We start from the raw sequence: 14,625 nt of genomic DNA, 5'->3' as shown, positions 1-14,625 counted from the left end.
ACACAATTAGAATTTATGAAATGTTGAACTTTATGCACCTGAGTCTTTTTTTCAGTCACAGTTGCCTACTCTCCCAGAATGTCCACAGGACTCACAAATTTCTAGGAGTTCTCCCAAACCCCCGGAAGAGCAGTACAGCCTCCACAATCCAGTTCACTTCCCTAGTGAAGTCGATGGAGGCAGGCTTGAAGATGCAATTCACAGTGAAACGTGTCATCCTGGCCCAACCCCTCCGCTGTGTGGTGACACACATTACGGCTTTATGTATAGGCTGTGGGACTGCCATGACGTAATACAGGCAGTCACCAGGATCTTAAATGAATATAGTAGTGAATAGCGACGCACAAAAATCTGCAGCCAATACCTATATCAATAAGGGTTCCACCCAAAACCCATTCAAAAGTACATACAATACACAAAAAAGATATGGCAATACGGAGCTGATCTCTTGCACATAGAGATGGTACCAATAGGAAAATTCTTCAAAAGTGTGTCTATTCCAAAAAACACTAGTACACAAATAATGGTAAATAACAACCTTACATAATGGTAAATAACAACCTTACATAATACAGTCCCACAGATGACACTTCTTCAAATTTTCAGAAAAAAAGTCACTGATATACTTGATGTTACTAAATGATAACTTGTAATGGTATTTAGGTAACATGGGTAGAATATAAAATATAAAGGAAACAATGATAGTGTAGTATTTTCGAAAATACAGGCATGGCCAAAAGTTTTGAGAATGGTATAATTATTGGTTTTCACAAAGATTCTGCTTCAGTTTTTTTAGACCTTTTTGTCAGATGTTGCTATGGTATACTAAAGTAAAATTACAAGCATTTCATAAGCATTAAAGGCTTTTACATTAAGTTTATGCAAACAGTCAATATTTGCAGTGTTGACCCTTCTTTTTGAAGACCTCTTCAATGTCCACTCCCACCAGTGCAGAGCTTGCTCAGTTATGGCAGCAGCTAAGTGTGAGTGCATCTGTACGCAGAGTGAGGCGAAGATTTTTGGAGGATGGCCTGTTATGAAGAAGGCCAGCAAAGAAGCCACATCTCTCCAGGAAAAACATCAGGAATAGACTGGTATTCTGCAAAAGGTACAGGGCTTGGACTTCTGAGGATTGGGTTAAAGTCATTTTCTCTGATGAACCCCATTTCAGACTGTTTGGGACATCTGGATTAACCTGTACGGAGAAGGAAAGGTGAGTGCTACCACCAGCTCTGTGTCATGCCAACAGTAAAGCATCCTGAGACCATTCATGTATGGGGTTGCTTCTCAGCCAAGGGAGTGGGCTCACTCACAATTTTGCCTAAGAACACAGCCATGAATAAAGAATGGTACCAAAACATCCTCCAAGAGCAACTTCTCCAAACCAACTAAGAACAGTTTGGTACGATCAATGCATTTTCCAGCAAAGGCAAAAGTAAGGCAAAAGTGATAACTAAGTGACTTGGGGATCAAAACATAGAAATTTTGGGTCCATGGCCAGGAAACTCCCTAGACCTTAATTCCATTGAGAACTTGTGGTCAATCCTCAAGAGGCTGACAAAATTCTGACAAACTCCAAGCATTGATTAGGCAAGAATAGGCAGCCATAAGTCAGTATGTGGCCCTGAAGTTGATTGACAGCATGCCCGGACGAATTGCAGAGGTCTTCAAAAAGAAGGGACAACACTGCAAATATTGACTCTTTGCATAAACTTAATGTAATTGTCAATAAAAGCCGTTGACACTTATGTAATGCTTGTAATTTTACTTCAGTATATCATAGCAACATCTGACAAAAAGGTCTAAAAACACTGAAGCAGCAAACTTTGTGAAAACCAATACTTGTGTCATTCTCAAAACTTTTGGCCATGGCTGTATATACATACACCCTGTGTCAACAATACCTACACCATATAAGTGCCAGAAATTGTGTACAGTCTCCAAGTTCCCAAGCCACTGAAAACCCCTGAGTGAGACAACAAGATGAGATTTACATATGCAAATATTCTGAGGGGATCTCCTTCATCTTTGGTTCGAAGGCCCTATTGAAAATGCACTTACACAAATGCAAATCGAGTAGATAACAAAACCACTTCGGCACCAGGATCTTCTCACCTCATTCCTTAAAGTTCCTCTCCTCAATTACTCCTGAGTGTTGGTATACAGAGTCCCATAAAGAAACAGCCCATAGCATGCAAGTCCACACCGTCCTTCTCTTGCACTGGTGATGAATCGTGCTGGAACCTTGGTATTCGCTTCTATCACTCTTACCTTCTGACGCATTTCAACCTTTGCATTATAGGTCTTTCTCAAGGCTTAGGGATCTCTCCAACTTCTCTAAAAAATTTTCAAGTATGGCCTAAGTAAGCATGTAGCTATGTATATAAAATGGGGCCTGGCTAGTACTAAAATGAAACAAATAGAAACTTGAAGCAAAACATGAATTCCTCCATTCCCTCAAAAGGAGAAGATCTGGCCTGGAGCATGTTAATCAGCCTAACTCATATGCTAATCTCTCTGTGAGCATTTTCATCAGCATAGACCAGAAAGGAGCAATGACTGGGTGACAGCTCCGCTGCCCGTGGAGTGATGAACCCACAGGTGTGCTCTTCACTGTTCCCTCTATCAGGCAAATACAGGTAGAAAATGCATGTTTTTCCCCATAGATTTTTGGGAGTTATTTAGTTAAATAACATCCATTCCATACTACATATACCTGCTAGTGGCAAGTCACCTTTAAATATAGCTCCCTTTTCAGTAACCAGTAACCTAATAGTCTAATACAGCTGACTGTAGCCAGTAGGAACAGCATTGGTTCAGAATTTCCCAGATGTAAAGTAGGCTATATAAATTAAACTTAATAATAATAGATATATAGGCAGTGGTACATGCCACACTTATTATATTGTATGTACTACCTCTCTGTGCATTGCTGCATAATATATATATATATATATATATATATATATATATATATATATATATATACATACATATATATGCAATAATAATAACGCTGGGTGCTTCCCAAGGAAGGGAAGTGTTACTCTCCTAATGACCCGGCTTGTGGACTAACTGGTTAGAGGCAATGTTATTCAGCTACCCGAGTCTCCATAGCAGTAAGATAATGGATAAACGTAATGGGCCCGATTCAGAGTTAGACGTATGTCTGTTTGGTTAGCGTATATTTGCTTTTTTTTCACTACGCATGCTCAGACATTGAACCTATGCAACTACGGCTATTCAGACCTGGGACTTTTTGGCACTTACCAATCATGACGGTAGAGGGGGGGGGGGATTCTAATCTAGGCAATGTACAGTAAGGGCGTGTTCATGCAATTGTGTACGGATTCAGAATGGGACATGGTCGCAGATATGGCTGAAAAAGGGGTTTTATTTGCGAGTGGTCAGGCTCAGGTGTAAGTAGCAGATGAGGATGATCATGATGGTCTGAACTAGCAAACGTCTTGTAATTCGAGATTTGCTAATTATTCGCTGACGATTATTTAGGCTCTAGTAGTCGCTTGGCCAGAGATTAGGATTTGCCGGGTGGGTTGTAGCAAACATAAAATAAATATTAACTTTTGCACACCTGTCGGGAGGTTGCTCCTGCTGTATTAGCTGGTTATTCATGTTTAAATGATGCTTCATAGCAATTGTGCTCATAATATATAAAATAATAGGTTTTTGTACATGGTCACAATTTGGACGTAAAAGGGGTGTGTCTGTTGTCAAGCGGACCCATCGGCTACTAATTTAGACCTGGGAGCATCGTCAACACTGAATACAGCGTACATATGCATACATTTGCTTGCAACTTTTTCAATCGCAAGTTAAGCTTATGCTTGCGTTCTACTCTGAATCAAGCTCAACGTTACTATTGACATCAGGCAACCTCTGGAGCAATACTTCCATAGTTTCCTACTCTCCCAGAATGTCCGGGAGACTCCCAAATTTCTGGGAATCCTCCCAGACTCCCGGGAGAGCAGGGCAACCTCCCACATTCAGCATCCTTCGTTAGTTAACAGGGTGGGGCGGGGCTTAGTGACGCGATTCTCGCGTCATTGTCGTCCCGTCCCTGTTGGAATAGGGTAAAATTGTGTTGCCTGTTTAGGGGACGGGTCCAAATAATGCAATTTGGTGAGCCCCGCCCCACACACCCACCTGCCCCCGGGATCTCCTGGAGGACACCAACCAAAAGTTGGTAACTATTAATAATACTCAAAATGAGGTACCTAATATTTTGAAAGACAAAATACCCCTCACTCCTGCTGCTAATACCTTGTGGTGGAGAACTGCATTTAACTCTACCAACTGCATCAACAATTGCACAACACAGCCTGCTGATCTGAGTTTACTTATCATCTATCACTTCTACCACTCTCAAGCTGTGCCCACATCTCTGTATATCCCAGCAGGCACATCCATGAGCTGATCTTGCAAGCAGAAGCTAAAGGCCCCACGGTTAGTTATGTTTGTTGTCATTAGCACTTTGCTCTTCTGTTTCAGAAGTCAGGGCCACCCAATTAGAAATGTAGAACACTGTGTGCAGGGTCTTGACAGTATAATGGCTATGATGTAACAGGGGAACAGCGCTCCCAATTCACTTTTATGATAGACTGACTGAGTGTATCATCGCCCTTACTGACATATGTCTTGTCTTGTACTTCAGGCAAGTGAGAGCAAGACTGTCATAAGAAAGCAATTGTTTCCGGGTCACTCATGTTTATACCAATAAAATCTGAAAATTGTGAGATTGATGGGGTTTCCTTCAGTGCTGCACTTAGTACACTCAGTAGACAGAAGCCAGGTGGGTAACAGTGGTCCATACAAGCAGCCAAATAACAGATTTAACCACATGGCTTTGGAAGAGGATATAGTTATAAGCATAGGAATAGCTCGTCAATAGATGCTAACTCTTAATTGCCTCCCACAATAGCCTGGAAATGAGGGTTGCATGGCAGCACCATGAGTGATACCATGAGTGGCTTGTACGTGTTTCCCAGAACAAACACTGGAAAAGTTTCTCTGACCTGTCACTATAAACAGTGCCAGATTAAGGGAATGGAGGCCCCTGGGCTAAGAGGGCCTCCATCAGGGGCGGATCCAGACTTTTGCTATACCCCGGGCGATTTTTAGGGGGGGGGCGATTTAGGCCCCGCCCCCTTTCTAATTTCTAAGGCTGCCGGCGGCTGCACGGTATGTGCAGGTCCGCTCGGCAGTGACAGTGTGCTGCCCCGCTGCTCTGATTGTGTTTAAAACACAATCAGAGCAGCCGGGCAGCACACTGTCACTGCTGAACGGACCTGCACAGTGTGCAGCCGCCGGCAGCAAGCCCCGATCGCCCCCCCCCCCCTGGATCCGCCACTGGCCTCCATTCCCCCATGAGGGCCCCCCCCCCCCCCCCGTGATCCGAGCTGCCCGCCCCCTGCCCCCCCGTGATCAGAGCTGCCCGCAAACCTACCTCCTTCTCCGGCGCGCTGTACGCTCTTTACTGAGGAGATCTCGTGAGAGTGAGACTCACGAGATCTCCTCAGTAAGGAGACTACAGCGCTCCGGAGAAGTACTGCAGTGAAAGTGCTCAGCAGCACTGATCGCGCCGGGGGCGCCCCCGACCGATCACTACTGCTGCTGAGCACTTTCAAGGGCCCCCTGGATGCCATAGGCCCCTGGGCTGTAGCCCAGTTAGCCCTATGGTTAATCCGGCCCTGACTATAAATAAACATTTTCTGGTTCAAAAAATATCTACAAACTACCAATGGTCATGCTTACTTTATGTCCAAGCTTATTTTTGTAATCAATGTCTTTTCTACGCATGGCCTATTCTTTTTCTATAGTTCCTGCTTTGCCCACATGCAAATAAGATGCAGTCTGGTATATAAGAGAGGGGAGTGGGGGTGAGAGCAGTGTCGGCACATCTCTCTTAATTCATTGCATTCCGCGCTGCTGCACCAGATGGAGGGCAGTACGGCACTGGGGAAAATGTGAGCATACACTAAATACAATATTTAAATGAAATCTCTCTCTCTCTCTCTCTCTCTCTCTATATATATATATATATAGTATATATATTGTGTGCTTGATATCATAGCAAACATTACTTTTTATTTTTTGCACTGAATCTCTGCCCTTTTACAACAACTAATGTTCAGCACCCACTACCCTGAGTATAACAGTGTTACTGATGATGGCATGTACAGTTTAACGGATGAGGAAACTCAGTATTTTCTTACATTACACCAGGGGGTAAATGTATCAATCTGTGGGTTCTTCAACACCCGCGTGTTCAGCCTCTTCCGCGATTAAATTTCAAGCGGCGCTGCATAATCTTCCATTTACCCCCAGATGTGGTAAGAAACGAACGATTGGTCTGATAAATGTTTTATCTGCTAGAATAATACAGAATAAAGGGATTCCTACTTCAGAAACTATAACAGTGACTGTAAAAAAATGCATCACTTCTGAATTGGTGTTAAGGCTGAATAATTGCTTTTATTCAGGCAAGGAACACTGAGGTGTCTTCAAATATCCTTATTATCTATACTGTATAACTAAGGGAAACCTCAACGCATAGCCAGGATGCAACAGGTCTTTGAAAAGGGAGCAGCATCAATTGAATCCCTCAATCCAATTTCCTGTTTGTTGTCACTTAAAGAATAAACCCAGGGGAATTGAATGCTCTGTGACTCATCTATCCACATTGCTAGTCTGAATGTTTATATGAACATGCAGACACAAACACTTTGAACTGTTTATCTCTTAATATTTCTATATGAAGTATTTTCAGGATACTGGGGTTATTACAGCTAAATAATATATACAAGACCTATTTGATAACTTTTTCATTATATAGTTTGTTTTTTTTGTATATTAAACTGCACTTATCAATTAAATGCAACCAATTTTTGTGCTTAACCAATATTTAGACATTGCAGCCTATCATCGATTTTGTATGAGGTACTGAATATTTAGAGATAAACCAGCTTAAATAAAAACAGTTGAGACTCATGAAACAGCAAAACATTTGAGTAGCTAGTTCATTGATGGTCATTTCTAACATGATTTAATGATACGCAACCAAAGATACTAAATACTTTATCTGCGCTGCATTTGTGTGACAGATATTATAAATAGAACACAATTTATTCTGTTACTTACAGCTCTATGGGGCATATTCAATTGTCCGAAAGTCCACCCGCGTAAAAACTACTACCGATATTACGGTAGTAGTTAGCTGGATTTCAGCTGAAATCCAGCGAGAAAATTACCGTATTAACGGATTTTCCGCGCACTATTACCGTAATAATGGTAATAGTGCACAAACGCGGGATTTTCGGCATTTCCGCCAACAATTGAATACGCCCCTATATGTCTGTGGTGCTCTGTGCAGACAGAGTTGCCCCCACGCTACAGACACTGTTCCTCAGCTTTTTACCTGGTGTGGAGCAGGGGGTGGCATAGTCAGACTGGGAGTGTGGAGCAGGCCCAAAGCCACACTCCCAGCCTATTACCAACATGGTGGAGTAGCAGCATCAGGGAGCGTCACAGGTAAGGAGCTGCTGGCTGTTGCCCCTCCATGTTAGCGGTCTGCGTGGAGTCACCACAAGAGAAATAAAAACACTAAATGAGGGATATTATGTCACTTATTCAGGGCCTGATACATTAAGGAGCGTAAATGCAAATCCATGCCGTGTTTTGCATAAAATTGATCTGAGCATGCTCAGAAACGGACTATACGCCAGTGAACGCAAGTGCATGCAATTCATCCTCGAGCGCATAGGACTCTTCCAACAGCCAAGGACGGAACGTGGGAGAGAAGGAGCGTATGCACAAGGTCAATGTACAGTGAGGTCAAGCTCTCCCACACCCATCTGATTCAAGTTTCGGGTATTTCTCAGGTACGTATTTAGCCTTATTACTTGAACCCGCTACAGGTCAGATTTAAGTGCCGATTGATAGTGATGCGGGCCAGGTATGCGTGTCAGAACGTGTGTTTACAATTAAGAGCAACTGTAAAAATGCTACAGTATGCATTAACAATATCCTGATATAATTTTCCTGTACAAAAATAAAAAATAAAAATTTCCAATATATTTTTAAGAATGATTATATTATTAACAGCTATTAATGTATTAATATATATATATATATATATATATATATATATATATATATATATATATATAAATATATATATATATATATATATGTGTGTTCTGATGGGACTTCACATATACATATGCATTGTGCACATCCTGCAGTGTGTTGTGTCTGATACCCGTTTTCAACTATACACGATTCTTCAGACCCGCTTGTCCTTGAATACAGACCTACTTAAGTGCAATATCCACACTCCAAAAACATACTGGTAGGTTAATTGGCTGCTATCGAAAATTTACCCTAGTCTCTACCTCTCTGTCTGTATGTATATGTCTATGTGTGTGAGTGTGTGTCTATATTAGGGAATTTAGACTGTAAGCTCCAATGGGGCAGGGACTGATGTGAATGAGTTCTCTGCACAGCGCTGCGGAATTAGTGGCGCTATATAAATAAATGATGATGATGATGATGATGATGAATATCCGTTCAATTAAAAAAAATACAAATTGTGTTCACTTTGCATTCTTTAATGAATAAGGCCATCAGTGTTTTAGGTGCCCCTTAACCCTTGGTGCCCAAGGCGACCAACTAGGTTTGCCTAGAGGTAGCTAAGGTTCGGCAATCACCAATAATATGCCAAAAGTTGCACTATGACACTTGCCAATAATCCTCATTTTCCAGTGACAGTCATAGATTTCAACAGGGACAAAGCTTCACCAAAAATAAATGAATTTTGGTAGAAAGGATGCCACTTAATTTGTCCCTAATTGTTGACAAGTAAAACTACTATTTCCTAAGTACAATGTCTTTTCCATTTTTACATGAAAGTCAAGGGGGATAATAAAGTGCAAATGTTCAGCAATCACCCAATTAGGCATACATTTTATTATTTAGATTAGTCACAGCTAGTTGCTGCACAATTGCACTTTGTTAGTAAATAACCAATATATTATTCAAAGAGAATTATAGCCTAACTAGAAAAGGAGCCTATTTGTTTTCTCTCTAGATCATTTTGTTTTAAATGCTTTTTCATTTTAAAGCAAATAATAAAGAACTCCTTTAAAATTAATTTTATTTCCAATAACAATGATCTGTTTACATATCTTCTGGCCATGTGCTGTATTTCTATTCTGTTTTGTGGCTGTCATTTACTTTAGTTGCAGGTTTGTATTTATTTATTTTTTTTAAAAAAATTAAGTGTATTTAATTATAATTTAATTGTATACTTTGGTTCTAACTAAAGACTTGTACACAAAATACATTTACTTGTCTATGGTGGACAGTAAGGCATACAGCTGCTGCAGAACTTCTTCGAAAGCAGCTTTAGTCTTATAGCGCAGAAAAAACCCCACAAAGAGGTTCTGCAGAATCTGAAATTTGGTACACACTAGTTCCAGACCTATTTTATTTTTAGATATACCCAGTTTACTGCAGCAGACATATTGAGGGATTCTGGTTGCTTTGTACGGGCTAGTAAGACTTATCAGCTCTGTCAGTCAAAAATCTATTAGCAGGACCCTACTAGCTACCCCCAAGTTAGCCATACAGCACTGCTGCGCGGCTAGATGTGGTGGATAGCTGCATCCCCCTGTGGCGAGTAAGGAAGATTGTTTGTAAATTATCCCTGGCTGAGCTGGAGCAAACTCCACGGGGGAGAGAGGGGAGAATGGGGGTGGGAGGGTAGTGTAATGACAGGGGGAGGGGTAACACACAGCAACAACAAGCACTTGGAGTGCACTATAAAGCCCATTTGACACGCTGGGCGTCTACACACAAATAGATTGGAGCGAGCAGTCTCTGTAGCTCAGGGGTAGTAGATACAGGGGGCAACAGCCAAAGGGGGCGGGGACAGGGTGCAAATAACTACAGCGGGAAATCCAGATAGACTTTTTAGATGTGCCAGGTAAGAGACTTCATGGAGAGCTGATTGTAATGAGACTTGTGTGGAATGGATACAGCGCACACTCTGGAGCGCACAGCAACTGCCTGCCCGAGCTAAGCAAACACTGAGCCCGGAGCAAGAAGACTTCTGTCTGAACCAGGGGCCAACACCGAGTGTCATAGAAATGACAAATATTCCTAGAGCTTCCTTCTGATTCCTAAATGTCAGACTGCACGTGGAGCACAGCTGGACAATAACCTCCTGTACCGTGCAGTCCCCCCTCCGTGCTAGGATATCAGTGTCTGCAGTGCGCCCTCCTACTGGATCTGGCTCATTGGGATATTGCACACCTATTACCTGCGCACACTTGGATTGGGTGCTACGTCATTTCGGGGTGAGTCTTGGGGTGCAGAAAGCAGCCCATGTTAACTCTGGATCTCAGCTGGCTCAAGGAAGTCCTGCCCGTTGCTAAACTGCCTCCACCCCCGGCTTGGGGAGACCCTCACTCGCCCCCTCCCCTGTAGCTTTCCCTGGGGCTTTGTTCCTTCCTGTCCCGCAGTGGCTCCTATTTGCTGCGGTGGTGGCGGTGGCTCCTCCGGCTCCTCCACCCAGCCGGCACCCCTGGATCCGGAGAGCGGGGGTGCAGCTGGCCCGAGTGAACGGGCACTGAAAACTGGACGCATCAAGAGGATGGTGCGGCTGGCAGCTGAGCTACTCCTGTTGTTAGGACTTCTACTACTCACTCTGCACATTACTGTGCTTAGAGGCAGCCCAGCCAGTCCTGCCAATGTCAGTCAGCATCAGGTATTTAAATTACTTGTTATCAAATTATATAGTTTTAATGGTGACACCACACTATTCTGTTGTTGATATACAGTTTTTAGTCATATGGTTTATATTTTCTTATTGGCTATATAGGCTACTAGGAAACTAACAATTATATATGTTAAATATCCATAGACTGTATTTATAGATGACGTTCATCCCCGTTCAGTTTTGGAACGATTAACTCATTAACCTCACACTCTATAGTGGCCATGAAGTTGTGTTGTGGTGTTTTTGTTGTGTTGTTTTTTTTTTATGATATTATCCACTTAGCTGATGTTGAATCTTATTTGCTGTGAGTGACAGTTGCAGTTCCTCAGTAGCTACATGCTTAAATTCTATAAATAATTAAAACCTTCCTGTTGGTGTTACACTTTAAATTTGCAAGGTATATAATTATTCATTGCATTACTGAATGGCTGGAAGAATATGATGTAAATTGTAGTTCACCATTCGCTACAAAGCTACATGCAGCTTCAGTCTCCTCTAAATTTTGGTAGCAGAATCCCTATTTAATAGAGACTTGGCACAAGTTTAAAAAAAATCCTAGCGTCTGTCACTTCAGAAACTGCTGCCATATGGTTATTACTTTCATTTATGGTGAACCGAAATGATGAGATTATAAAGTCTTCTTAACAGACAGATTAGGGATACAATTTATGCTCTGCAGCCCAGCAAACTCCAAACATATGGACATCAAAGATGCATCCACTAAAGTATTTGGGTGAAAACCTAGAGCATAATTAAATATAGTTTTAAATTGTCTTAAAATAAGACTGATTGATGTAACATATATAAAAAAAAAAAAGATTAAATAAGCACAGGCACACAAAATCTCTCTCATTGGGCAACAGTTGCCTTGACTATGTCAACCTCTTTGTGCCCTGACCAGAAGAACACTTGTTTTCTTCTTATGCAGTGAGTAAATGTCTCAACTATTTTCTTTCACATATATGATGTCAGAATTTCAACACTTGTTCCAAGGGTCATATCTGGGAGTAAAGAAAAATAAGGGATCACAGTTGGTAAATATGGTGCAAAAGGAAATAAAACATTTTTTACTCCAAAGAAACTTCTATAAATGTACCCCTAAGTATTTTCTAACAACTGCTTAAAATGGAATTTGTAGTAGTCAAACTATTTCTGTTGCCTGTCACTCCAATTGTAGCCCTATCAGTCTGACGTGTATGAGTGATGGCTGGGGTGATGCCCTTGCGGAATAGAGTTGGGGGTGCAATATTGATATTAAAAACATTTCTGACATATTTCAGACAGAATCTTAATGTGCTTTTCAGGGATACACTTTTTTTTTTTTTTTTTTTTTTTTTAGTAGTGATTAAGTTTAACCTATAGTATCATTCCAGTGCTCTATCTGTTGTTCTGTTATGGAGATGAACACATTGAAGCAATTGTAACAAGGAAGTTGAAAATGAGGTCCTAGGATGTGCTGCTACTAGTGCATATCCCATCTCGAGTGTTTTGTAATGCAACTTCCACCGTGATGACAATGGTTTATAGATAATGTATGTGTTTCCAACCTCATCCTATAGGGAAATATTAGTGGCTAGAACTCCTTGGTCCATCTACTGTGTAAATGTTGACCTTTCTATTTATTCCTTCATAACCATTCTGCAGGTCTGTTATAATGGGTAAGATTGGTAGTTGGACAGGGTCAAGTTAAAGCCATTCCTGTCCCTAATGCCACTCTAGGCTACCACTGCTGCAGAGGTTTATACAGAGGTGTTCATATGACTGGCATCTGGAGGAGACTGTGGATGCGTAGTATGAGATGTCCACGTGCTGTCTTCTGTCTTGAGCACATGGTACCAGCAGGGAGAATGGGGATAGGAGGACAGTTATTCCAGGAGCCAGAATTTGCTGCTGACATGATTGTCAGCAGGAGATATGGTGGACAGGGTACAGTGTGTTTCTCTTGGTGTCGCTGTAGAGGAGCAGCAGAAATAGGAACTTGTTCTGATCCCTGGCGCACCCAGATTCTGCTGCCTGAGGGCAGCACAGTGGCCTAGTATTTAGCACTTCTGTCTCACAGCGCTGGGGTCATGAGTTCAATTCCTGACCATGGCCTTATCTGTGTGGAGTTTGTATGTTCTCCCTGTATATGCGTGGGTTTCCTCCGGGTGCTCCGGTTTCCTCCCACACTCCAAAAACATACTGGTAGGTTAATTGGCTGCTATCAAAAATTGACCCGTGTGTGTCTATATTAGGAAATTTAGACTGTAAGCTCCAATGGGGCAGGGACTGATGTGAGTGGGTTCTCTGTACAGCGTTGCGGAATTAGTGGCGCTATATAAATAAATGATGATGAGGTGACTTTTGTTCCTGGCCATTCCATCCTAAACCTATCAAGTTCAAGTTGGCTTCACCTGGAATCAAAGGTGTGTGGCTATTAACATGTATATAAATGTCCTATTGGTGTGTAATTAATAAATATACATGCATTTTATGGCAGAGAAATCTACAATGTCTTTTCCAAGTGTAAATTTCCATTTTCACCCTTTTCCTATATATTCTGTATAGGACTAATCATGTCTCACTCGCACAATGTCTTTTAACCGTTTGACCTTAGCTCAATGACACAGCTGTTGACGTTTTGTTGTTAAGAGATTCAAAGGTATTTGAACATCAATGTTCTCTTCATCTTTCATTTAAATGTTTGTTTGTATATAGTTTAGTCTACTGTGCACCTAGGTTAGCATGAACAGAAGAATTTAGATTGTTTTGATACATTTGCCACTAGTGGCCCTTACCCACTGAGCACACTTCATGGTAAACGTGCAACCTTTGAGAGGCTCTCCATTGCGGATGACTCCTTGTAACATACAGTATAAGCAACTTTCATGTTAGTCTGTGTTCCAAAAACCCCTAACATTCCTGAATCTCTTCACTGCTCGAAGGCTCCCTTTAGTACCAAATGGTTTAAATTATCCTCCTCAATGTAACAGGATTTGAAAGCTCCAATATTGTAATTCTATCTCTTGGAAGTCCCTTCAAGTAAATTATTTTTGTTTAAGCAGCTGTATTTCTGAATTGAAATATCTCGAACAAATATTAACTTGATCATTTGCAAGTAATTAATATATACTAAAGTGAAGCGTAACATCTGCACGGCGGAAATCCTGTACCTGCTTTATAGTTTGTTCATATAATAAATTCGCATTAAAGTGCAATTTCAAGGTTTAATATTCCAGTATAAGAAATTTTCCACTATGGAAAGATGCAGCTTAAGTGAAAGTTGTCTTTTGTGTGTGTACTGAATTACTGTTCTGCATGGGTGCTGGTGGGGAGAGTTGAGTGTATTTGAGAAGGGGAAGGGTGGGGGGGGGGGGGGGCTCCTTTCAATCCCCTGAATTTTATGGATGCTAAAAACTTCTGTGGCTGTAATCTAGTCTGAGGGAGTTTAAAAGTGCTGATTATAACCCTTCATTTCTGGAGTTTGTGCACTAACTTGAAGAAGAGAAAATTCTAGTTTACTGGAATAATGCAGTGTTTATTTGTTACTTTTTTGCTTTTGTGTGTAGTGGATGTATAAAATGCCATATAGAGGGCACCTGAGTAGAAGACCAGGAACTTCTTATATTTTGGGGAAAACCTTCAGAATACATTTGTATCCAGTAATTTGGTTATGGCTAGTTGACTGAATAATGATGATGACACACTTTGCTCACATTTATAGATGGAGGTTCAATTGCTGATGTGGCGCTCGGACATCGCCCTGCGCACATTGGCGCCAATTATTTTAGAAATCTCCCCTCACTTCCCCTTGCATCTCTATGGGGGTCGAGGTAAAAATGAGTGGG

The 14,625-nt window shown here is 41.4% G+C and overlaps 1 protein-coding gene across 1 annotated transcript in view; it reads left to right on the top strand.

Moving 5' to 3' along the window:
- The first annotated feature begins 9,871 nt into the window (after window positions 1-9,871).
- ISM1 (isthmin 1) overlaps window positions 9,872-14,625 on the top strand; it is a 45,020-nt gene continuing 40,266 nt past the window's right edge. Inside the window, exon 1 of the mRNA XM_075203956.1 lies at window positions 9,872-10,786. Within this exon, the coding sequence (XP_075060057.1) occupies window positions 10,673-10,786 (114 nt within the window). The 5' untranslated portion in view covers window positions 9,872-10,672. The remainder of the gene's footprint in view (window positions 10,787-14,625) is intronic.

Source organism: Mixophyes fleayi, chromosome 3, assembly GCF_038048845.1.
Source record: "Mixophyes fleayi isolate aMixFle1 chromosome 3, aMixFle1.hap1, whole genome shotgun sequence".
Classification (NCBI taxonomy): Eukaryota; Metazoa; Chordata; class Amphibia; order Anura; family Limnodynastidae; genus Mixophyes; species Mixophyes fleayi.
This window is presented reverse-complemented; position numbering and strand designations above follow the sequence as displayed.